We start from the raw sequence: 27,259 nt of genomic DNA, 5'->3' as shown, positions 1-27,259 counted from the left end.
TACTTAGCTTTTTTTGATTTCTTAAACGACTAACAATTCAGGGTCGTTATAAAGCATGAAGGATGTTGACTACTTGGCACACCACTGGCACACAGAGCATGCCAGGCATGCCTGCCTCTCCTGCTTGTTTCCTTCACCACCTTTGTCTTGAAACCAGTGTTCAGGATATGTACACAGACAGGGTCAGTTTGATGATTTCGAGTCTGCTGCCCACCACTAGCAGCAGGGTAAGCTTGTTTTCCCCAGATTGTGGGTAGAAGGTTATGTAATTACTACTTCGCTTCTAGGACATTATGATGTAACCGCTGGACACAGTACCTTTTCCTTATAACAAATGTTGCACTGTAAGCAGAAGATAATGCCTTGTGGAATGTTACCTGCCATGTTCATTTTAACTACTGTTGGTTTCCTCTGATGCTCTAAAATAAAAATATTTCCATCTATCTTAAGTCAGTCTGTAGTGAGGTTAGGGAGCTCTTCCAGATAAGCAAAAGGAAGAGATTAGTGATACATACAGCTAGAAAAACAAAAATCAGTTTTAAATTTACACCGAATTTGAGGACTCGATTGCAAGAAAAAATGGATTTTAGGGCCTCCCCTGGTGGCGCAGCTGTTGAGTGCAGGGCTGCGAAGCTGCCCACAGCCTCTGCAGCACCGGTTCAATCCTCTACTGCCTGCGAGGGTCCCACATGGTGTGCAGACCTCTCCTGCCGCCCGCTGCTCCACTCAGCAGTGTACTTCATCAGTCTGCCTATTCTGTTCCCCGCTCTGGCTCTGGTGAATTCTCTCACCCTCCTGTGCTTCTGACTGTACCCAGTGCTTGTATAAATAAATAAATAAATTCTTTTTTAAAAAAATGGATTTTAAAGTGAGGATCTTCTCAGTATCATTGGGAGAATTCTTTAGATTTTCTAATAAAAAGTGCAGCATCCTTAAGAAAAGATATACTAAACCATTTGTGTTTACAAGGTAATATACAACTTAGATGAACACAAAATGAAATGAGGTCACAAAATCATATGCACTTAAAAAAATTTTAAAATTAGAATTTCTGTCTCTCTTAGCTCACAGGGAGGTAAGAGTATAAATGGAGAGAATATTGATGGTGTTGCATATCTGACCTGTCCTTATTTATGATGCAGAACCTAGATGAATTAGAAAGTGCTAAGAACTTATCCTTCTCAAAAACCAAATCTGATCTCCAGCATTGCTAGAAATGCCCACATACTAGAGAAGTTAAGCAAATTATTTCTTAACTCTGAGTAATGGATTAAGTTAATATTTTAACTTTGACTAAATATCTCAATGGCTCTTCAACTTCTACATTATTTAACTATCTAGTTAAATAATAAAGATGTGTGTGTGTGTATGTATGTAATGTATCTTGTGAATGATTTCATCCAACAAGACTGTGAAACACGCTCCTGACGAGGCTATCCTTCAAAATAGCTTTTGAAATTAAAATTTACAAAATTTATACTATTGACATCAATTACAAATTATTAAATCTAGAACAGGACAGTGGAAAATCATTGCAGTAGTGGTTTATTGGTATGATAAATTATATTTTCCCAGGACCAAATTTGAAATACCAGAGTAATATGTGTGTATGGGGAGGGATGTAAGTAATCCATGCTTTGTACATTTACATATACTGTATGTAAGTTCATATTTTCAGGAATATTTAAAAATAGGAAGCAGAAAACTATGAGAAACCAGAATTGAAAAAATGCAGCGACTTTCTCCACGTCTATCAAACCCACCTAATGGCCAGGGGTAAGAGTGCAGATTAGTCACCTATGAAAATGAGGATGCAATTTTATGAGAAAAACTCATCAGCATAATTCTAATGAGTTATGGTCTTTGTTCTGAGAAATGAGAAATTCGTAGTCTCAACCTAAAGAATATTAAAAAAAAAAATTACTAAGGAAATTGAAAAAGTAATATATGTTAGAGTGATGAGGACAACTTTTTTCTGATTGAACAGACAGATAAATATTGCATGCAAGTATCAAAATACATTTAATTTTGCCATAACAATGGATATTCTCCTCACAAAAAACATGAAATAAGGGGGTGATAAACAGATGCATCTTTAACGACCCTTGGGGTGGCTTCATCTCCCACCCTTTTTTTCTTAGAGGCTTGTTTTATTGCTTATAACAATTTAAATTCAGCTTCACAGCCTAAATGCAGCCACAGCACTAGGCAATGCTAAGTACTTGCAGCACTTTCTTAAACAATGCCAACCATTTCCTTCACTAATTCCCATTGGGAGTATCTGTGATCACTGGGCCCCAATTTAGAATTTTTTGCTATCATTGCTCTAGTTCTTTTCTCTCTTTTTTGGAAAGAATTATAAAGTACACAATTCATAGGTCCTGGGCTTCATTTAGGAATGTTTACTAAAGCTTCTAAGGACCAAAGCTAAATCAAACTAAAAGGTGTTCTCCCAAGCAGTAAATAACTTTAATCTGATTTAGTCACTTAATCTGGCATCAACAAGTAGAAGCAGAAATACTTTCTCAAATTCTAGGTTTTTTTTTTTTTTTTTTTGCTGGCATTAGAACTTTAAATCTTAAGCAAAGCCGTATAAAGTCTTACAAAGTTGGTCTTTCTGCAAAATGATGGCTTCACCAGTTATGATTCTCTTTCTGAAGGGAAAAAAAAATGTTTAACCGATTCCAGTGTTGGCAGCTGCAGAGAAAATGAAAAGTACTCATGGTTTAATATGTGGAAAAGGGGAAAGAGATGATGAGAAGAAACATTTCCAGTTCATCTTAAAGTTGTCTTTGTGTTTTGATTCATGGAATATTTTATTGGAAAAATATAATGGATATTATAAGAAAATGTAAAAGCCACTAATATTGAAGGGCCATATTTGCAAATCTTTTTATTTCTTCTATTGAAAATAAAGCGACAAGTTCCAAACTGAAACCGAGTTCCAAACTGTGATGATTTGAATAAATTTGTTTTTGTATGAGACATCACATTTGCTCTTGTCAATTACTATGGATTGAAATATACACTTGCTTTTAATCCAATTAGGAATTTATAAACAGAAAAAATATAATAAATTCATAGATGAAGGGGAGCTTTGTAAGAGTAGCATGGAACTGAGTCCTTGTTTACACGTAATGGATTCTTATGGATTCTTGTGATAGACTCAAGATAGTGGTGGTTGTGACTGGTGATATCTGAGGAAGAACATTGTTTTCTGTACAAAGTGAAGGGCATTCCCCACTGTGTGTCTGTCATTTCTACTTTCCAGTGGAAAACCAGTAATTTCAATTTATGCTCTTTGAGACCAGAGGTCCCAATCCATCTACTTCCAAACTTTCTCCCCATAAAGTAACCCAGCTCTAATTGTTACCTGATTTCTGCATGCTTTTTAGCTATCTTCTTTTTTACAAATTTAAAAATAAAATTATGGTGTCAGACAATTCTCAGCTTCCAAAATCTAAAATGATGCCTAGTACATAGTAGGTACTCAATTATTAGACTGCAGAAATCAAATGTCAAATAATTGGACATCTTCAAAGATTTAAAAAAAGTTACCACTTTTCAGGAGAAAATAAGAACCTGTTTCAGTGAAGTTTGAAGTCAGTTGTCCCATGACAAATCTGAAAGTGCAGTCAGTCTGGAAAAGGAGGGCTCAAGGAAGATTCCCTCACGTCGTTGACCACTGCAGCAGTTCACCAGAGGAGGAGAGAGTGCAGGACAATTGGCAAGAGCAGGGATTTCAATTAATGTAAACTGCTGCCATCTTGACTGTGCTTCTGGGATTCTGGGTTTTCTTCTTTGTTGGTGGGTTACTGGTGTCAAAGATGGCAATATTTACAAAATATTTCTCTTCATTGAAAAGAAGGAATTTTTATGAATTCAAATGGCCAGATAGTTGCCCAGTCTTTTGCAATGGGAATGAAAGAACCATGGTACAGCCATGGAGTGAGCATGCAGCAGCCCCCAGGAAGGATTTGCTGAGTGCATAAGTGAGTGAGTAGGTAAAGGATTCATTCATGCATGAATAAATGCATAAATAAAACAATACTCTTAATTCTGTAGCCATTTAGAATAAAGCAGAGAGGTTCAGACAGTTGCCTAGATTTTTCAGTTGAAGTTGAAATGATACTTTTCTTTCCTTTGCTAGACCCTCTACAGTTCTGTCATTCCTCCATTCCTAACAATGAAAATGCTGCTGATAATGTCTACATTACCTATCCATATAGAAATACTTTAAATATGTGAAGTATTAATATTTGTGTAAACAACAAAATGTTCCATGTACACTGACCATCATCAGTGAACTTCCAAGAGTAAGAGAGGGATGGAACAAAGTGGCAAGTTCCCCATCCATTTCCAAAAGAATATTTCCAAATGCCACTTCCTTTGCCCGAAGAGAATTGCATCTAATGCTGAGAGTCTTTTCTACTTTATCACTTGGTATTTTTCTCCAGTCACAGATGAAACTAGTCAACCTTTGATTTCAACGTTCTCAACCAAACCTTGAGCAAACATCTTACAAAACTGCCTCTCTCCTCCTCTGTCTTCTTCATTTCACTTTCTAGCTGAGTAAAAAGTAAGCAGAGCAGTAGAGGGAACAACATCATCATAAAGAAACTAAGAACCCCTAGATAATACAGAGTTTGCCAATATGCATTATAGTATAGTAGACCTATAATTCAGAACTTAATACTTATATCAATACGCATCTATACTGTGTTCAAGACAAAGATTCATTTCCTGCACAGTAATCCCTGCTCACCAGTCCCTCCAGGAAAAAGTCATACAGAGAACTACAATGACTCCACTTTCTTCTCATCTCAAAGTACATTTAATATTTTGATTATAATTTATTTTATAATTTATTTTATTATATTGCAGCTTCAAATAAAAAAAATTAGAATAAAACAAAACAAACAAGAACCCATCAGCCTCCTGAGTATAGAATGTGCCAAATTCATTGTAGTAATATTATAGTAGCAACTGTCAACAGTTCAGAACAGGGCTACAGCTGCTAACTTCATTTTGCCAAAGGACTGGAGAAAGATTCAGTTCCAATAAGAACAATCATTGTATCAACTGAGTTGACTTATGTGGGAGGCCTGTCAGTTCCCAGACATGGGGTACATGTCTCCCACAATGTCACTGCTAATGGGATGCATAAGTAAGGCTCAGGCCCTGCTCTCTAAGCAAATTGTTCCTGAAAAAACACCTTTGAAATTGACATTATTCGTCCTGTCTTACAGCATTAAGATCTAGTAGTATCTTTTCACCCTGCCTCCTCCTTTATAATTGAAAAACAAAAAACACACATTAGATTTCTTCTTTTTCAACAATCAAACGAACAAAAGATTGTGTTCAATAGTGTGTTTGAGAGTTTAGGGTAGTCTTGAATTTACTTAAAAATAACAGAAAATGGAGACCCATAGGAATGTGTCTTTATTGTACCTTATAAATATTGCTCTTTACTAACTCTAATATTCTTGCTAATATCATTGTCAAATGACCATGTCAAATTTTCTCCTGACTCCTTGACCTTCTCCTTTCTTAGATATTGTCACTGTTTTCTCCTTGGGAGAGCACTGGCATTCCTGTTATAATTCTCAGATTTTCAAAAACTTCAGAAGCTCCTTGCTAGGGCAGTGGTTAGTATCCTCACCTGTCAAAAGCTTCAGAACTTCAGCAACCATGGCATTTGAATACTATCCATTTTTAAGTCAGCTGAAACTTATAAATAGAAGCAACTACCTCTCAAAAGTAAACTGAATTAATAGTTTATGGGAATTGTATATTCTGCACACAATCTGAAATTCTCTACCTCAGGTAGCTTGTTCAATTCCATCCTCTCTTCCCTGTCTCCTTCTTGCCTTTCTTTCTCCTCCATTTTTCAAACATTCTTGGTTAACAAAGTCCTGACATTATGATCCATGAAAATGCCTTTTCTAGCATTAATCACCTTAATAATTAAGGTAAAAACAGTCTCTATCTTACCTACTTTTAAAATTACAGATAGTAGGGCCTCCCCGGTGGCGCAGCGGTTGAGCGCTGGGTTGCGAAGCTGCCCGCAGCCTCTGCAGCGCCGGCTCGATCCCCGGCTGCTCCCCGGCCACCGGAGGCGGGTCCCACATGGCGCGCAGACCTCTCCTGCGGCCCGCTGCTCCCCTCAGCAGTGTACCTCGGTCCTTCTGCCTGCTCTGCTCCCTGCTCTGGCTCTGGTGAATTCTCTCACCCTCCCGTGCTTCTGACTGTACCCAGTGCATGTATAAACAAAACAAACAAACAAACAAATAAATAAAATAAAACATGCCTCTATTAAAAAAAAAAAATTTTTTTTAAAAATTTAAAATTACAGATAATAATAATTTAGGAAATACCCCCAATATTTATTAATAAGCCATGCTTAATTTATACAAACTAATTATAAGTTCTAAATGTAAAATTAAATAAAAAATTTAAAAAATACATTACTCTCACACTTGAACCCATTTCACATACAATGGTAAGATAGGCAGGATACAAGGAGAGAACCACAAGCTTAAATGTCTTTTTCTAGTAATTTACGATTATCAGACCCCTTCCTATTTAAGTGGGGAGAGAAGACAGAACTGGCCCTCGGGGTTTATCCCTTTCAAACTTCCCAATGGGAAGTGCCTGATGGGACTTCCCCTCTTCATGGATAAAAGCTGGAGATCTTGCCCCATGAGTGCACTTGAACATTCTTGGTGAATACATCTTTTTTTTTTTTAGATTTATTTATTTATACAAGAGCTGGGGTACAGGTCAGAGGCGCGGGAGGGCGAGAGGATTCACCAGAGAAAGAAAGAGCGGAGAACAGAACAGGCAGGTTGACCAAAGTACACTGCTGAGGGGAGCAGCAGGTGAGTCAGGAGAGGTCTGCTGTGCCATGTGGGTTGCTCCCTGGCCAGCTGGGGATCGAACTCATGCTGCAGAGGCTGTGGACAGCTTCACAGGGCTGCACTCAACCCGCTGCGCCACCAGGGAGGCCCCAATACAACTTCTTTCATCATTTTAAATTGCAAATCAAATGCCCAGTTCCCTGATAATAATAAAAACTGGAAACTAAACTTAAACTTTCCACCACTACCTCTACCAGCCACCCGTCTGGGTCTCCTTCCTGAGCCTGCTTCTGTGGGAAAGGGTAACGGCTTCTCTCTGTTTCCCTGTTGGGATGATTCTCCTTTCCTCAACTTGCTAACAGATCAGGCGGGGAGCAAGGGAAGAACAGATGGGGAGAAAACAATGGGCCTCCCCGGTGGCGCAGTGGTTGAGCGCTGGGTTGCGCAGCTGCCCGCAGCCTCTGCAGCGCCGGTTCTATCCCCGGCTGCTCCCCGGCCACCGGAGGAGGGTCCTGCATGGCACGCAGACCTCTCCTGCCGCCCGCTGCTCCCCTCAGCAGTGTACTTCGGTCCTTCTGCCTGTTCTGCTCCCTGCTCTGTCTCTGGTGAATTCTCTCACCCTCCCGCACTTCTGACTGTACCCAGTGCTTATATAAATAATAAATAAATAAATCTTTAAAAAAAAAAAAAAAGAATGTCCCCACTTTGTTAAACAGTCATAAGATGGCTTCAGCTCTCTTGGTGAGCAGGTGGCTCAAGTCAACATTTGGGGGCACTTTCATGACAACTTCAAGGCCCAGGTGGGACTTTTACATAGGAAGTGACAATGGGTGATGCATTTTCTTCCAGCTGCTCACTCCCTTCGCAAGGCTTGGTTTTCCCCAAGTTACTTCTCCCTTGTTGCTGTTCCAGTTCCTGTCCCCCAGGGGGTCTTTCTTCCAGAACAGGATATTAAATGACTTAGACCCATGGGTCCAAGGAAATGCCCACACATCCTTGTCCGGCTGCCAGGGGGAGCATTAGCAAGTGCTGATGCACTACTATTCTCCTCCTCTTCCTCCACTCCTCCTGCTGCTTCTTCTCCCTGCCTTTATTTCTCCTCCCTCACCAGCTCAATGCTACACTGTCTCTCCCTTAGATTCCTTGGGTCCCCTAAATCTAAGGACACAATATTTATTCAACTGCTTTCATTACGCTTGAGGTAAAGAGAAAGTCCCATCCCAGGGAAGGAGGAAGATGCACACATCTCCAGAATTTTTGGTGTCTACCCTCACTGTGAGGGTGTGAGTTCTGGAACTGTCTAACAGGGGTTCCAACACCTCCTCTACAAATTCGCCATGATAGTGTAGCCTCCCCCTACCCTGAGAATATAGTACCTGTTCAATCTTGATGCCTACACAAAAACTTCCGGCTTAGCGCTCTATTGCATGACAAGAAAGATTTAATTGTTTTCCACGGTAAACTACTGTTTTCTGTTCTTCATAGTAAATTATTTTCATTCTGAAAATGTAATATTCAGAAAATTCAAAACAGCAATTGCAACTTAATGCAAATGCCTAGGAGTTACTACACAAGCATATAAGCAAAATGAAGTTATGAGCAAACATTTATTGAACACTCATTTGGTTGGTAAAGCACTGTGCTGGGTACTTTGCATACATAACCAGGGAAATGCTCACATATTCTTGTCCTGCTGTCAGTGGGAGTGTAGCAATTTTAGTCCTTAAAATAACCTTATGAAATGACATTATTCCCATTTTATAGAGGGAGATTCTTAAAAATAGAGTAATTTTTAATTTACCAAAAAATCTTCCACTAGTCAGTGGCAAAGCCTGGGTTTGAACCTAGGCAGTGGAGACAGTTTTTCTTCTATAGAGCAGATCCTTTGTCGTTTTGGTCAGTATCATTTCTCCAGAACTCTGATGAGGAGAAAAAAAAAGAAAGAAAGGATTGATGGTGGGAGTCCCTGTCTGTGCAGAACTGCACTTTCTCACTTCCTCATGGAAGTGAGAATGGTCAGCATGGGCTTCCTCCCCTTACTCAGGTTGGCTCTCACTTCCCCCAGAAGTGCAGGTTAGGTGAACTGGCCTGGCCTAATTGTCATGGTCTGCGGAAGTGTGTGTGCCCGCGAGTGCAGTGCCCTGAGGGGAAGGGCAGTGCGTCCAGGAGGCTGGCTTGGGCCTGATGCCCCCAGGAGAAGCTCTAGCACCTACAGCCCTCAACTGCAATAAACAAGTCAAAAAATGAATGAATACACATTATTGTTTAATATCAGAAGTGTTTGGGGGTTTTATTTAGAAGCGTGATGATTTTTTTTTTGTGACCAGAAATATGTACAGGAAATTAATTCCTGTTTCCATCAATTAGTCAATGGTAAAACTGGTTTCATTGTATGTGATTTTGCTTAAAGTCACAGTTTCCAAGAAACTATTGATGACATTAAGTGAGGACTCACTATATACATCTTAAATTCTATTAAGGAGAATTACCTTTAATGGCTCTTAAGAAGCTTTTAGGGAAGAGAATTGTTTTTATTGTTGTTATGGCTGTTTTTACAACATAAATTTTCATGCAAATTATCCTTCTCATTGTGTGACTAATGACACCTCCAATTCTTTATTCTTGTCTGTCAAATGTTTCTAAAGTTGAAACCCAAGAGTAGAGCACCCAACAGAGATCTCAATTCTGACAGTGAAAAACATTGAGCCAGTATGTATCCCCAAGAGTGGGGTACTTATCAATCGATACCCATAATAACCATTAAAATGTACACCTTAAATTCTTTCTCATAGTTGCTCATTCAAGAAGTGTGTCCTCCATTTCTTGCAAGTTGGTCTTAAATAATTTGTCTCATATCCTCGACTTTAATGATGCCACCTTTGGGCACACTGCCATTCCTTATGCCCATATAAATACATAAATATTCATCAATTATGGTGTTGTTTCTTCTGGAACCCTGGAACTTCCGAACTTTATAGGCATTACTACTCAATTATCAACTTCTAATATCCATAATTCTCCTGTTTATAAGTTTTTTATGAGAATTATAAATGAATCAAAGGTCTAGGAAGTGGCATCCCACTGATAGCATTGCCTGCAAGATTAACTCTACTAGTTGAGTGTCTTCTCTAACTGAACTCCTTCATCTGATTATCCTCATGCTTTTACTATTCTCTGGTTCAGATTCTCTGCTAGAGTCTCTCTCTCCATGCACACTTCTTTTGTTCCCCATCTGGGACAGAACTAAATGCAAGAAGGCACTAGATTACACCTCAGCGATATTCTCAAATTTTGTTCAGAAATAATGGTGTTCTTGACTCCTCCTGGAATGAGTATCTTCATCAAGATGCCAAAATAACTGCTATTTTAACCTTAAACCTGGTAGCATAATGCATTCAGAAGGAGTGTATTATATGAAGAAGACAAAATCATCCCATAGAGGAAGAGAAAGAAATGACTATAGCCAGACCAGAGAGGAAGAAAAGGCTGCATCCAGGCTCTATCCATTCTGGTGATTGCTCACCTCCAGCTCATCAACTCTCATATGTTATAAGTTCTTTGTTCAAAAATGGACAAAGTGATGCCAGTGTTAACAAAAGTCTCTTGACCAAAATGTGCTGTGGTTTCACAAATATTTGGCAGAGAATCATCTCTGCTAGTGGATTAAAAGACCAGAGAAAGTCAGCGATTTACAGCATCATCAGGTTTCCCTTTCCTAAAGATATGTGCAACAAAATACTTGTCAATTTGACATCTGAAATCACATTCTCTGTAGAGACTTTACAGCATGTCATAGACTATTATGACATGTGACCGATCAGATGGCTTCTGTGATATCACCCTCAAATGCTGTTCATGACACCTCCATGTTGGCAGTGAATACATTCAGTGCAGGTTATCCTCCATCAGTCAGAATTCAGCTCTAACCGAACAGTTCAACACAACTGAGGTCTGTATGGACATTGTAGTAATAACCTGCTGGTCTAAAGGGGTTGCATGGCCCTGAATTGCTGAGGTTTGCTACAATGACAAGATCATTTTTATCATGACTTAAATTATAATTGCTGCTGAATTAATAATAGTCACGATTATGTATGTATAAGTCACACAAATTCTTACAGAAATAGGAATATGTTATACTAATAAAAACTAGTAGTTGTTTTAACAATTTTTTTTGTTGGTTTTGCAGCATGGATTTTATTCCTCAGTTCTGGTCTATACTCTTAACTTCTCTAAGCAAAGAGGCAAGTGGATAAGAGCAGTAACAACCAAATAAGTCCCCTGTCAGAAAGGCTGGAACTCTTTCAGATCACAAATTATCATTACAATACCTGTATGGGCCTCACTCTGGTTAAAGCATTCATCAGAGATGAATCATTACTGTTAGAGTCTGGGCAAAGACATAGAGGATCATTGCAAACGATGCCTGAGCTATTTGCTGTGGGATTGATGGGGCAATAACTTCACTTGAAATTTTCTAATGTTGCAACCTAGGCATAGAGTAACCTGTGCTTTTTGAATTGAGGTGGAAGTCAACGAATCAAGCAATCCCTGTGTCAAGGATCCATTGAGGCATTTGGCTTCACACTCGGATGACAACAATAGCATCCTAGCAACTAATCTCCTGGTCTCTAGTGTCTCGCCATGCCAGTCCATTCTAACCATGCTGTCACATTCACACCTGAAATAGCTCCATTTCAGCCCTTCTTCCCACACCCCCTTAAAACCCACTCATGGAACACCTTGCCTGGATGGAATTTGACCTTTCCAAGCTAGCCTGTCACTGCTCCACTATCTCAACTCTCTTTTGTTTCCAAACTAGTTGACTCAGCCTCCCCCAAGTTTCTCACCTCCAGGCTTAGACTGTTGTTCTCTGTCTGGTCAAACCCCACTCCACTTGCAAATCTGCTCTGCCCCCATTCTTTCTGTGAAACTTTCCTAACCATCCCTGTCTTCTTCCTCTGAAATCACTCCTTCATTCCAAATATTCTTCTGAGTACCAACCAAGTAGATACATTTTTACTAGACAGCACTTGCCACTCATTTAGCACATATCATTTCTCCATTGGATATCAGTATCATTGCATAAGATTTGCCTGTCTTATCACCCCCTCCCCTGCCCGGATTGTATATTCTTGACCTGCTCCACAGCACCTGATTCTGTGCCTAGCATAGAGAAGGGTCTGCAGATATTAGGAGATAACTGGCTGCTCTGCCAGAATCTTCCACATTGTAGGAGAGCTGGGATTTGTCTTTTAGTTACACCTTCATCAGGAGTCACAGCCCAGTGACCTTCTATGATCAGTGATATGTCCTACCATCTGTACTCCTCCTAGCAGCAAATCCTTATTTCTGGGAGCCTGACATTTAAATTCCAAAGGCTAGTCCTAGGAATGCAAGCATTTCAAAAGCATCCTCTTTCTACCTTTGCCCTCAAATCAGAGATCCCCTCACACCATGTCAAACCTGCTTTAAATTACTGATTCAATTGATATATGTGTGAATGCAAACACTCTTCTCCTGAATGTCAAAAAATCTTTAATTTAAAATAGAACTTCCACAGGTAAAATTTCCAGCCTTTTATGAGTGCCAAGAGCTTCACATATTTGCTGCCTCAGCTTCCCTCATATTTTCTGTTGTGATCTCTTTGAAGTCAGAGTTCAATGAAGAGTTTTCGTGACCTCTTGGAAGCTCTGAGAGGAATCAGACCTAGTCTAAGCAAAATAGGTACATCTGAGAATGTTCGGACAACACTATGTGACCATCTCTACACTTCAATGAATGGGAGTTAAGTTAAAATAAGCACGGTGTAACACATTAGGGAATCTTAGAAAATTCCCCTTGATGCACTTCAAGTTTTTGATTTTTTGAGTTTGGATTTTTCTTAGAGAGGGGGGAAAATGACAAAAATAACCACAGTGACTACTTCCAACTTTGGAACTGCCTTGGCCCTGCCCCATACCTTGCAGCAAACTCTCCTTATCCAAGAGCTCCTTTTGTGCCATTCCAGATCACGCAGGCTCTGCCACTGGAGCTGCCTACCCTCAGTAAATAACACCAAGGTCTTTGAAAGAAGAGCGGAGCAGATGGTGAGGGTCGTAAGTGGCTCCATGTTTTAGTAATATCGCAGTGTTGGGAAGCAAGATTGTACTTAAGAGGCTGGTGTGTAGTTTGCATTTGCCTTTCTTCTTCTTTTCACCCAGAAAACAGTCAGTGTCTCATTACTAGGGAGACAAGCACAGACTGGTGTCAATCTTCTTGGGAGCATGCCTCTCTCTGCCTCACGGTGTGTTCTGTAGCTGTCAGGCCTGTGCAGCGCTCTGAAGCCTGCTCCCAGGCTACATACACCAGCTCCTAAACTTGCTGACATCTCGCCTAAAATAGAACCCACAACTCTGCTATCTAAATGAATCCAGTTTCCACAGGCTTTCAACGCAAGCCAGTCAGAGAGAGTGGGGCTTCTCAGACCCCAAGACATGAGGAAGCCAGGATGGGTGGACAGGCCGCCGAGTTTTCCCAGAGCATTGTGGAAAGAGGGGACATTTCACAGTGCACCTGTTGGAAGGGGGAGTATCCAGAAAAGGCAGAGGACAGGGTGCCTGCTTCCTAGGCCTCGCCACACTGCCTATAGGGTCATAGGAACAGCCCTTGAATCCTGAGCTGCTTAATGCAAGAACACTCATCAATAAAGTACTTATGCGCTCTGCTCTATTGACGTGGACTCCTCCTGACCTTGCTGGTGCAGATGGAGCCTGCTCATTGCTGATGCTGCGGGATGGACACCGCAGGCTTGCTCAGTGAGACTGCAGCGCTGTAAACTCCCTGCGGGACTGCTGACCACTCTCACAGTAATTACTTGACCTTTATCAGCCTCCATTGACAACTGCCATTGATACTTGATATTCGCACAGCCCCTCCATTAGACCCATCCCACAGGAGCTTTTGTGGTGCAAGCAGTGGGCCCGATTGCAGGTGGGAGGGGATGGCATTTCTGTCATGATCTTTGCTACTGAATGGTGTGGTCTTGCTGTTATTCTGCAATCCCAGTAGTTTCTGAATCTAGAAACTGTTCTTGCAAAAGACATTTATCAAGAAATTATGTTCAAAGTCCTATTTGGGGTGCTGTGGGGAACAGAAAGCAAAATCACTTATAAACTCAGTTCGCAAGCTACTTATTTGTCCTGTAGCAAATTGCAAACACGATGTAGTGTCTTTTCTAAGAGTGGGTCTCCTCTATGTCCTCCATGTGGTAAGAGCCAGATGAAAAAATGGAAAAGAAAGTATTTGGGGATCTGTCACTGACAAACTTCCATCAAGTGACAGCTGAGTCTTCACACGTCTGATGTTCTACTCGGGAGAAGGACTCCCATCCACTTCATAGATTGTTGCAGGAAAGTGGAATGCAATGAAATAATTTACACTAAAGTACTTCCTGAGAAAATATTAATATGCCTTGGTGGCCCCCAGGCCACAACACCACAATTCAATCTGCACATTGGCCCTGGAAATGACCGGTCTCACAGAGCTGCTTCACCACCCTGTGGTGTGTGGACAGAAAAGCAGCCAGCCATAGGCTTCACGACTCCCCAGGGGAGTCCACAGCACTGAGAAACATGGATCTTATCTTCATTTTCACAGATTAAACTTGTCCCTAACAACATATAAATGTGGCCTAAGTTTCTAGATTTTACAGATACCTGTGCCTGCCTGTGTTCCCTTTCTCCTTAGTGTGGTTATTAGATCCAGCCAGGTTTCTCCTGCAGTCCCTGAAGTCCCTTCATTGAAATCAGAAGCTTCTAGATACAAAAACAAGCCTTTCCTACAACCTACCTCATGATGTCTAGCCTCTAGCAACAGTTTATAACACATCATTTAATTAGTCCTCAGTAGTCATTTTACCACTATTTGGGGTTTCAAACATTTGTTTATGATCTGATTTTCTCAAGACTCAGAAAACTTAGACTCCTTGACTAATATTGCAAAGTTAGTAGATGGCATGGTTGGGAGTGAAATCCCATCTCCCTGACTCCAGAATCCAGGCTCTCAACTACATGGGCACCATTTGCTGAAGTCCATAGTCATGCTGGGCATCAGAGAGATGACCCTGACCCCAGAGGAGAGCAGGATGTTCATAAGGGGAAGAATAGATGGAGACAGCAAAGGGGAACTGAGGCAGAGGAAGGACATAGGGAACACAGTGTTTGAGGAGCTCCAGTGGGGAAGGGGTGCCTTTCTCATCCTTGCATGCCATGGGAAGTCCTTCCTCTATCTGGTTCTGAGAGAAAGATGTGCTGCCCTGGCAGGAATCAGATGTTTCTGCCATCACTGGTGCTTGATTTTATTTTTAAATAAGGTGTTTCCCATTCATTCCCATGTACCCATGTACTCAATCTCCTGCCACCTTCTTTTTTTTTTTTAAAGATTTATTTATTTATCAAGAACTGGGGTACAGGCCAGATGGGCAGGAGGGTGAGAGGATTCCCCAGAGACAGAGCGGGGAACAGAACAGGCAGACTGACTGAAATACACGGCTGAGGGGAACAGCGGGTAATACCCACTGCCGCACCATGTGGGTATCTCCCCGGCAGGCTGGGCTCAAACCCGCACTGCAGAGGCTGTGGACAGCTTCACAGCGCTGCGCTCAACTGCATGCTCCACCAGGGAGGCCCTTCTGCCACCTTCTAATACAGCCACAGCTTCAGATCTGTTCCCCAATTCTGAATTTGCTCTCGGGGAGTCTTCTACTAAGACCAGGTCGTGAATGGTTGCATGCTGCATGTGCCGGCCCAGAGCTGAACCCAGTGCCTCACCTGTGGACCTATTTCTTGCAGATTATTGGAACCATTCCTCTGATGCCGAATCCAGGACCATCCAGCCAAACAGCAAGCAGCACACAGGGCCTTCAAGTGCAACCTATCACCCCCCAGCTCCTGACAAATGCCCAGGGCCAGATCATTGCCACGGTCATTGGGAACCAGATCCTGCCAGTGATCAACACCCAGGGCATCACACTCTCGCCCATCAAGCCTGGTCAGCAGGTAAGGGCTCCATGCTCAGGCAGTGTGGTCCCTGACACCTCTTCATATAACCCTTTTTCTGTTTGATCTCAATCAAGAAAAAAATAATTTTTAATTACAAAATATCTAATCCCTCTAATTCTAATATATCAATACCTAGGAAAAAGCAAATAGCTTTGTTATATTCTTAGCAAATATGGGTGATACTTAAACAGCTCTCTAGTCTAAAAATTGAACATATTAAATTATAAACAGAGATGGTAGCCTAAAATTCAATAGGGATATGTTTTTATGACTCTTAATTTTCAGATAACTTGTTAGCAGTACAATGTGCCCATCTTTATTTTTCCTTTAGCTGAGTTGTTACAAGCACTTATTCAGCTGCATGGTGAAATTAATACTTGCTTGAATCTTTTTACTTTATCCAAAAAAAATTCAGACAACTTTTTAAACAAGGACAAGAAGAAACCAAGACCCTTAATTATAAAAAAGGAAAAAATAGTATTAAACACCAAGAGATCCCAACTTGCTGCTGCTGAGATTGCTACCTACAAATCAGGGAGTGAAAAATAAGAAGTTCTGCTTGGTTGCATTTCATTAAAACCATAATAATGCAGTTTATTTTTTCACACAGCTATCAATCAAGCACTTCCTAGGTGTTATGCTAGATGGTGGGTACATAGCAATAAAGAAAAAAGATGCAGCCTCTGACCTCACAGAACCTCTGGTTAATTGGTTCTTCCAGCAAACATTTTTTGATAAATAATTGTATAGAATTTGTTAAATGATAAGACACAAGGATAAAAGATAAGTACTTCTGGATTTTAAGGAGCTCATTGTCTGTAGAAAACACAGATAAATAAACAGAAACCACTGCTCAGTAAAACAAAGGATGTTCCATAATAGGAAAGGTACGCACAAAGCTTAGTATTCACAGAGGTGGGAGGGACCCACTTTGTCCAGTGAGTTTTGAGTCCTCATAGAGAAAATGGTTTGGGACCAAGTCTTGCTGCAGGAGTAAGAGTTAACCAGGTAAATGATGGGTTATCAACATTCCAGGCAGGGGTGCAGGCACAAAGGTAGGGAGATGTGACGATGATGGAGTGCTGAGAAACAGGAGATAGATTCATGTGACTGTAGGTGGACCCCCAGTGTGTAGTGTAGGGCATGGCATAAACAGCTGTACCTATATTTTGGCCGCTACCTGAACAGCATCGCCTGGAGGTTGAGTGGCAGCTGCATATGTAGGCCTCTGTGAAAGCAGCAGCTGAGGGATGCATTTCACCACCTGCCACCCCCATTGTAAGCAGCCCCCCGAGACTTGGCAGCCAGAGCCCAGGCCACTCCAAAAACAGGCAGCAGCAATAGAGTTTTCCCATCCCAGAGCAGGCCAGTCTTGTGGCTCTCAAATGGAGGAGACCCTAAGTCCCACAGCTCCTGGTTCAGGTCCTGGGGAGGAGTGTTGGGCCCCACTGAGGCAGTTCTAGCACTGTTGCTCTCTGGAGCCCCAGGCAGTAGAGGCCTGCAGGGTGCCAGGCCAATGTGGAGCAGCAGGGACCTGTGTCACAGTGCTCCACCCCTTCCCAACATTGGTACACCTGGCTCCACTGAAGAGACACTGGGTAGAGTGTGCCTCCAGCCCCACTGAGGCCACTCAGAGCCCACAGGCCCATGAACCTGCCCTCAGGTCAGGGCAGCTTGAGTCTCTGCAGGCTTAGGGATTTTCCCTTTTAAATCTGGTGCCAGTATCATAAATGCACCAATCAGGCTGGAGCTCTCCAGCTGTTAGTCAAGGCTTGAATTCATTATTAGATTGAAAATAAGAGTGAGCTAATTGGTACTTAACAGCACCAATCAAAAAGTGAGGATTGAAAAACAGTACAGTTAGTCTCGTAGGATGGGGGACCCTGAAAAGGATATGAGGAAGGCAAGGGCCAGCTTGGGATCCATTCAGCAGCTGGTCTCCAACGAGAGAAGGGTTCAGCAGATGGTCTCCAAAGAAACATCAAGGGCATGACCTCCCTGGGACTCAGATACCTCCACACCTCCATAGACCTTCACACCTAAGACCCAATCGTTGCACATGCTTCCAGCCCTCCCTCTGACGTAGCATTCAAGAAGCACTTTTGGTCTTGGCCCGGTGTCTTAAATTGCTGTTGGCTTTTGGTTCACACCAATAGCTCACAAAGAGCTGTGACAGTGGTGTCTCTGTAACCACTTCATGGTAACTGGTAGTGACTGGCACCACTGGTCATTACTAAGCAATGCTGCCAACATGTGACTGGCACTCTGTGTCTGGCCACATTTAAGGCCTCCCTATTGCTTCTTGTTGTATGGTACCACCTCCCAGCACTGTTATCTCCATTGTTGTCTGGTCCAGTATCCAATTCTGTCCAATCTGGCCTTCAGACTATTGCTGTGGGCTATTGCAGTGTTTTCTCAGCAGCCCCACCTGTGGGCTCCTCCAACTGCTGCCATAGCTGGATCCTGGTCCACTGCTCACTAGTGTGCTACCAACTTCAGGGCCTCATTGATGTGACAGCACCATCTTGCAGGAGTGGCCTTCATTTGGGACTACAGGATACTGTGGAGACAGCCTGCCATTTGTAGTCTTAAAATCTCTGTTGTTTCCCCAATCTCCTATTTATTAAATGAAACCCAATGTATTTACACCCCAAGTTTGAGTGTTTTTGCTATTTCCAGAGCACAGGTGAGAATCTGTAGACAGTGACCTGTCCCCGACCTTGGCACTGTCCTTTAGTACTTGCTGCCTCTTGGCTTCATTTGAGCACTGTCTTGTGTACTGTTTTATGACTAGAACATATAGGAAGCTGAAGACAGTAATGGAACAGCTCTCGAATCAAACTGAACTTGGCCTTGGTCTCTGTGTGGTCTAGAGCACATTGTACATCTGCTTGGTGCCAGTTTTCTCATCTGTAAAATGAGAATACACCCAAGCTGATTTTATAATTAGAAGTGTTAATATATATGACATGGTTCTAATAGTTCTCCACACACAATAAGTACTTAGAGTCAGGATGATGGTGCTGATTTATTCTGCAGTCCTGGGAATCTATAAGAGATATTGAAAGAGGGGGATAGTAAGCCTAACTCTATTTTTCCAAGACAAAACGCTGGTAGCAGATGAAGGTTGAGCTGAACTGTGAAACATCTTTCATAAACAAGCCATTTAGAAGACTACAGCAAAACACAAATAGGAATTAATGAGAGTTAGAAAGTTAGCTAGAGCGTTGGAAGCAAGGGTCTGGAATGATAATAGAATTTAGGACAAGAGTGTTGTATCCAAGACTCAATGAGTACATACACTGTAGCCTAAAACAACTGAGACATCAAGAGAAACTATGCAGAGTACAGGAAGAAAAGAAGAATGTGTCATCTTGGAAAACATCAGCTTTAAAGGAATAGAAGAAGAGAGAGAAGAAGAAAGGATCAGATAAGTACAAGGGGAGCCCAGAGTATGATAATCTAACATCTAAGACTTGTTTTTTTTTTTTTTTCAAGTAGACAACAGTGTCAAATGCTGCAGAGATGAAATTAAGTAAAGCAATGGAAAACCACCAAATCCTCTGTGATGTTTTCAAGTCTGGATCATCTCTGAAACATTTTGATACAAATAATCCCATTAGCTGGGTAAATTAAGAATCAAGAGATGTCCAAAACTAAGACTCAGATTTAAACATCAACAGTGCACTAGCAAAGAAAAGATGGTGAAAGGGGAAACTAAAGACTAACAGCGTGGGGTCTCCCTGGTGGCGCAAGGTGTTAAGCCACAAGGTGTTAAGCACCGCACTATGAAACAATCTGCAGCCTCTGCAGCACGAGTTCAATCCCCAGCTGCCAGAGAGCAAACCCACATGGCGAGGCAGACCTTTCCTGTCTCACCTGCTGCTCCCCTCAGCAGTGTCTTTCAGTCAGTCTGCCTGTTCTGTTCCCCTCTCTGTCTCTAGTGAATCCTCTCACCCCTCTGGCCTGTACCACAGCTCTTGTATGCATAAATAAATAAATCTTTTAAAAAAAAAAAAGACTAATGGCGTGACCAAGCATTTGGCTTTATGTGTTGTTGGGAAATCATATAATATAAAGCATAATAAATTATGAAAGGGGAAGAAGAAAGTACCAATATCTCATTCATCTACAACAAAGCAGAAATACTCTTCCAGAGACCTCAGCCATTGCCTGTACTTTGTTTCTGACTTAACCATGAAAAGAACCCATAATTTTTTTCTAATATTTTATTTTATATAATTCTTACATCATTTTTCATTTTTGCACAATGTATGCATTTTCATTTTGGTTATATTCCCCATACAATTGCACCCCTCCTTATTTTGACCCTAGTCCTTCCTCTCACTGCCCCTTCCCACCCCCACCCCAGCGTGTCTCTGGTTTATAGTTGCTTGTTGATTTTGATTTTTACTTTGTATTAATTAGTCTTTTTCCTGGTCCCTTATTTAGGTTTTCTAAATTCCTGCTATGAGTAAGACCATCTGGTATTTTTCTTTTTCTTCCTGACTTATTTCGCTGAGCATGATCCCTTCTAGCTCCATCCATGTTGCTACAAACTGCATGTGTTTATCTTTTTTGATTGCTGAGTAATATTCCATGGTGTATATGTACCACATCTTCTTGATCCAGTCATCTATTTTTGGGCATTTGGGCTGTTTCCAAAGCTTAGCTATTGTAAATTGTGCTGCTATAAACATAGGGATGCAGGTGCCCTTTTGAATTAATGTTTCTGTGTCATTTGGGTAAATACCTAGGAGTGGAATTGCTAGATCATATGGAAGCTCTATGTTTAGTAGGTCAAGAAATCTCCACACAGCTCTCCATAGTGGTTGGACCAGTTTGCACTCCCACCAGCAATGCAGGAGAGTTCCTTTTTCTCCACAACCTCGCCAACATTTGTTGTTGCTAGTGTTTTTAATATGTGCCATTCTCACTGGTGTTAGATGGTATCTCATTGTAGTTTTGATTTGTATTTCCCTGATTACAAGTGATGTTGAACATTTTTTCATATGCCTGTTGGCCATTTGCATTTCCTCTTTAGAGAAGTTTCTTTTTAGCTCTTCTGCCCATTTTTCGACTGGATTATTTTCTTTGTTGTTGTTGAGTCTCATCAGCTCTTTGTAGATTTTTGTGATCAGTCCTTTATCATTAGTGTTGGGTGCAAAAATGTTCTCCCAGTCAGTGGGGTCTCTCTTTGTTTTGGTTATTGCCTCTTTTGCTGTGCAGAAGCTCTTTAATTTGATGTAGTCCCAGCTGTTTATCTTTGCCTTCAATATCACTGCTTTGGGTGATGTGTCTGTAAAGATGTCTTTGAGGTGCATGTCATGTAGTGTTTTGCCTATATCTCCTTCTATGCATTTTATGGAAAAGAACCCATTCTTGGTGACACCACAGACTATAGTTGGAAAACCCATTTGTTTGTTCAATAAATATTTTAAAATACGTTTGATAGAAATATATCTGAACACCTACTGTTTGTCAGACACTGAACCAGGAAGCAAGACTGATGGACCGATACCATGAGCCCTGCCTTCACAGAGTTAACAGTCTAGTCAGGAAGATGAACATTCGTCAAAGATTTGCACAAATGTATTCCTGACATCTGCAATAAGTGCCCTGAAGGAAAAGTGTGGGAATACTTAACAGTGTCTAGCAAAGGGACCTCATCCAGGGATGGGGCAACACCATGAAAAACAGTGCCAGGTCTGAACACACTTCACAAAGTCAGAGACCCCTGTCTTACTCCCTCTGATTCTTGCGCTATGAGTGCAATCCCCTGCTGGCCAGGGAGATGACCCACATGGTGCAGCAGACCTCCCCTGCCTCGCCTGCTGCTCCCCTCAGCAGTGTATTTCAGTCTTCTTGTTCTGCTCCTCTCACCATCCTACACCTCTAGTGTCTCTGGTGAATCCTCTCACCCACCACACCTCTGGCCTACACCCCAGCTCCTGTATGCAAAAAGAAATAAATCTTTAAAAAAATAAATTTAATTTTTAAAAAATCTAAATCACTGAGGCCACTCACTCGCTAGCCTGGTTCCTTCTCCCACACACTCTTCTTCCTCAAATTTATCCCTGGCAGTGGCACAACCCCTGCCAAATATATCATTAACGACATCTGTCCCCTGTCCCCACTCTTGTCACTCAGCTGGGTTTGTTTTTTTTTTTTTTTAACTATTTACAAGATTCCATAAGATTCTCTAACTTCTAAATAATTCCCCAACTAAAACAAGATTCTCTTTCATTGGTTTTTTAAGCCCTAATTCTATCTGTTCAAATTTATAATTATATCTGGGAGGGGGAGGGGGTGAGATCAGCCACTTTTCAAACAATCTGTGAAAAACTATTCCTGTCAGCAAAACCAAGTTGTAAATTGCCCAAATTGTGATGAATTCATTAGAGATCATCAACATTAAATACAAAGTAGCTCTCACTCTCTCTCACCTTGAATTTCAAAGAGGGAGCATGTGTGATAGACCGTTGCTGATACATAAACTTGCAGCTCTAAATCTGAAGCCATAGTTTTGATCCAGAATAAGGACCTACTGAAGACATAGCAAATGAAAATATGTAGCCCCCTCCTCAACTCCTTGCCCACAGTAGACATCAATAATTGTTTTACAGTCTCTTCTGAGCACAGACAAACCTCAGAAGCATCCTCATGTGGTACCTGTTTACCCCTGGAATGAAACCTCATTACCATTGCGGGAACATCTGCTCCTCTGCTGATCTAAATATACTTCCACCATCCTCTTCAATATAGCAACTGGGAAGAAATTGTCAGCCCCTTCGGAACATATTTTGCAAATCCAAATCATGCCAGATACAACCAACATTGCTGAAGAGACTCCTCGTGCTGATGTATAGTGCCAGGAAGGCACAGAGCAGGTATCTATGATCTGACAGATGGGTAAAGGAGAGTCCAGGAGCCCTTGGTGGCTTTCTCAGGCTTTTATTGAGCTTTTACATGTAGTGCGTGGCAAGCAGGTACACCACAGGCAGGGGGCTGGGGGATCAGGAGGCTGGTAGGCCTCCCAGCCCCAGGCGAATCTTCCCTCTTTACTGGGCTCTCTCCACTGCTCTCTCTTTCCATAGCTTATCTATTATAAAATAGTGTTGCAATAAACATAAGGTGCAGGTATCCTTTTGAATTAATGTTTTTGTGTCATTTGGGTAGATTCCTAGGACTAGAATTGTGGGTCAAATGGTAACAGCATTTTTAGTAGTCTAAGGAACCTCCACACAGCTTTCCATAGTAGTTGGATCAGTTTGCATTCCCACCAGCAGTGTAGGAGAGTTCCTTTTTCTCCACATCTTTGCCAACATTTATTGCTACCTGCTTTTTTAATGTGTGCCATTCTTACTGGTGGAATGTGATATTTCATTGTGGTTTTATCCATTTTGAGTTGATTTTTGTGCATGATGTGAGGTAGTAATCTACTTTCACTCTTTTACATGTGGTAGACCAGTTTTCCCAGCACCATTTATTGAACAAACTGTCCCTGTTCCGTTGCATATTTTTTGCTACTTTGTCAAAGATTAGTTGTCCATGTATGTGTGGCTTTATTTCTGGGCTTTCTATTCGATTTCATTTGTCTGTGTGTCTTGTCCATTCTTGTCTGTTTTAATTATTATGGCTTTGTAGTATAGTTTGGAGTATGAGAGCTCCATTTTCCTCCTTTTTATTCAGGAGAGCTATGGCTATTCGAGGTTTTTTTGTGACTCCATAAGAATTTCATCAATATTTGTTCTATTTCTTTGAAGAATGTCATTGAGATTTTTATCAGGATTGCATTGAATCTGTAAATTGCTTTTGGCAGAATGGCCATTTTCATAATGTTATTTCTTCCAATCCATGAGCAGGGGAATGTCTTTCCATTTCTTTGTGTCTTCTTCTATTTCTTTTAACAATGTTTTATATATATATATATATAGTATAGCTCACTCACCTCCTTAGTGAAGTTTATTCCTAGGTATTTATTTTTTTTTTTGTTTCAATTGTAAATGGGGTGGTTTTCTTAATTTCTTCTCTTCACATAAATTGCTTGCATACAGGAAGGCTACTGATTTTTGTGTGTTGATTTTGTATCCTACTTTACTAAACTGGTTTATTATTTTAGTTAGTTTTTCTGTGGAGTTTTTAGGGTTCTCTATGTATATTATCATATCGTCTACAAAGTGATAGTTTTACTTCTTCTTTCTCTATTTGAATTCCTTGAATGTCTTTCTCTTGTCTTATTGCTCTGGCTAGGACTTCCAAAATTATAGTGAAAAACAGTGGTAGAGTGGACATCCTTGTCTTGTTCCTTATCTTAAAGGAAAGTCTTTCAACTTTTCACTATTGAGAATAATATTGGCTATGGGCTTATCATATATGGCCTTTATCATATTAAGGTATGTTCCTTCTATCCCAAGAATTTCAAGGCACCTCCAATGTCCAGCTTTGCCTCATCCTTTGTTTTGTTTCTCTATATTCCATAGGTAAGTGAAACGACTGGTATTTGTCTTTCTCCCTCTGACTTATTTCACTTGGTATAATCCTTGAGTACATAAGTTATAACTTGTCTATTGTAAATTGCGATGCAATGAATGCAAGATTGCATATCCCCTCAAATTAGTGTTTTTGTGTTCTTTGGACACTTGGGAGTGGAATTGATGGATTGTATGGCATATCTATTTTTAATATTTTGAGAAACCCTCATACTGTTTCCCATAGGGACAGGACCAGACTACCTTCTTATCAAGAATGTAGGAGGGTTACTTTTTCTCTATACCCTCACAAACACTTGAAATTTCTAGCCTTTTTGATACAGACTATGATACAGGTATGAGAATGTATCTCATTGTGATTTTGATTCACATTTCCCTGATGATTAGTGATGAGCATTTTTTTCTGTCTTTTTTTATTTTGCCTCTGTATGTCTTCTTTAAAGAAGTGTTTCATTAGCTCTCCTGCTCATTATTGATTAGTTTTTTTTTTTCTTATGTTGTGTTGTATGAGTTTTTTTGTAGGTCTTCAATATCAGTCCCTGTCAAATGTATGATATGCAAATAATTTCATTTTCTTTTTTTTTTTAAGATTTATTTATTTATTTATTTTATTTATGCAAGCACTGGGTACAGTCAGAAGCGCGGGAGGGTGAGAGAATTCACCAGAGCCAGAGCGAGGAGCAGAGCAGGCAGAAGGACCCAAGTACACTGCTGAGGGGAGCAGCGGGCGGCAGGAGAGGTCTGCGCGCCATGTGGGACCCTTGCCTTGCGGCGGGGATCAACCCGTGCTACAGAAGCTTCGGGCAGCTTCGCAACCCAGCGCTCAACCGCTGCGCCACCCGGGGAGGCCCTCATTTTCTTTTTTAATGATAGTTACTTTCACTATATGAAAGCTTTTAACTCTCATGTAGTCCCACCTGTTTATTGTTGCCTTTGTTTCCTTTGTTGTTTTTCTGACTCAATCTTGGTCAAGATCTAACCCATGATGGGTGCACAGTCATTGTGTTCAATTAAATTGCTTCCCAGTTGTTGTGTTTCCCTGTCCAGGGCACCAGCACTCCAAAGTCATGCTTTCAGAGAAAGCCAGGTCAGAACCTTCAGTTTTGTGTTGTTTTTTTTTTTTTTTTTGTGGGACCCTCGCTGGCGGTCAGGGAACAAACCGGCGCTGCAGAGGCTGCGGGCAGCCTCGCAGCCCAGCGCTCAACCACTGCGCCACCAGGGGAGGCCCTCAATTGTGGTGGTGGTGTTGTTGTTGTTGTTGTTGTTGTTGTTGTTGTTGTTGTTGTTTTATTCAAGCACTGGGTACAGTCAGAAGCGCGGGAGGGTGAGAGAATTCACCAGAGCCAGAGCAGAGAACAGAACAGGCAGACTGAAAAAATACACTGATGAGGGGAACAGCGGGCGCAGCAGGAGAGGTCTGTCGCGCGGTGTGGGACCCTCACCAGTGGTCGGAGATTGCACTGGCTCTTGCAGAGGCTGCGGGCAGCTTCGCAGCCCAGTGCTCAACCACCTCGCCACCAGGGGAAGCCCCCAAATTAACTCTTAATGGGAGCAAAGTTAACATTCTCTTTCTTATGAATGTTAACTCTTCTCTCCACACTGACCAGCCTTATTATCTCAACTGCACTTAACCCCACGTTTTCTGCTCTGTGCTAAAATCTGATGAGCAGCTTGTTGTGTGACCCAAGCCTGTTTCATGACTGTCTTTGGCACCCCTGTCTTTATCTGGGTATCTCCTCACTTCTCTAAGTCCTCAGTGTCTGACATGAATGACACTGCACTCCATTCTCTTTTCTGAGGCCATTAGTGCTCTACCCATACTTGCCCACTTGCAAACAGGAGATGTCTGTAATGAAGCTTTATATTGGGTTCTTCTTCTTGCTTAGGTTAAACAGATGTTTCAGAATTGTGGAAAAAAACTGGAGGGAAAAACCAGAACCCCTGCCAAAAAGATAAATCCCCCCCCCCCGGTTTTTTCAAACTTTACAAAAAGATGATTAAAATACCCTCCGGTTCTCAAATTGATTCAAATTAGATTGTCCACATGTCAACCCTAAATCTTCCAACAACTTTAAGACCTGCGCTCTTGTGGTGCCCATGGTGGAATGAATTCTTCAATAACATCCACCAGCATTCATCACCACTTCTAATTATTGAAGTTTCTTATTAAATCTGGCTTCACTTGTCTAGAGATGATAAATTCACATCCTTTACTCTTTTTCTAAGAGACGCTCCATCCAAAACCTGTGTACTCTCTCAGCTAGCAGTGTCAGCGTCACCTGGAAACTTGTCAGAAATGCAAATTATTGTGTCGCACCCTTTTCACTGCATCAGAAATTCTAGAGGTGGGGCCCAATGATCTGTGACTTAACAGCCCTCCAGGTGATTCTAACAAATGCCAGATCTTGAGAACCACTGATTTAATTTCTCTGCAAGGTACACAGAATCAGAAAAATGCCAGCCAGTGCAGGAATAGAGAAAAGTCACAATAGCTTCCTGTGCATTCTTCTTTAGCTAGATCTCCCAAGGTTAAGCCACTTTCTCTATTGTACCGCATAGCCTGTGGTTCTGTGTGACTCTCTAAAATACTTATAAAATACCAGACCGCCTCAATATACCATTGAATCAAATTTGAATTTTACTGTTTGTATGCATTAACTTTTCCAATTTGTCTAGTATGTTCTGTATTTTATTCCACTTTCCAAGACACTTGACACCCCCATTTATTTTTTTATCATTTGTGAACTTAATTAGAAGTTGCTTTATTCCAGAAACTAAAACACTGCTGAGAAAATACTGTTACACATGGAAGGTATATGGGGAGCAATGACACAGAAAATTAAGCAAGCTTTTAAAGTGTGCTTGT

General features: G+C 41.3%; 1 protein-coding gene across 2 annotated transcripts in view; it reads left to right on the top strand.

Annotated features, from left to right (window-relative positions):
• Positions 1–27,259, top strand: part of POU6F2 (POU class 6 homeobox 2) — a 526,248-nt gene that overhangs the window by 475,131 nt on the left and 23,858 nt on the right. For both annotated transcript variants that reach the window (XM_037507267.1, XM_037507275.1), the window contains one exon: positions 15,692–15,898. In XM_037507267.1, coding sequence (XP_037363164.1) covers positions 15,692–15,898 — 207 coding nt within the window. The remainder of the gene's footprint in view (positions 1–15,691; positions 15,899–27,259) is intronic.

Source organism: Talpa occidentalis, unplaced genomic scaffold (assembly GCF_014898055.3).
Source record: "Talpa occidentalis isolate TD23 unplaced genomic scaffold, MPIMG_talOcc4v2.1, whole genome shotgun sequence".
NCBI classification, from domain to species: domain Eukaryota; kingdom Metazoa; phylum Chordata; class Mammalia; order Eulipotyphla; family Talpidae; genus Talpa; species Talpa occidentalis.
The sequence above is the reverse complement of the archived record's forward strand: the minus strand, read 5'-3'. Positions and strand labels throughout refer to the sequence as shown.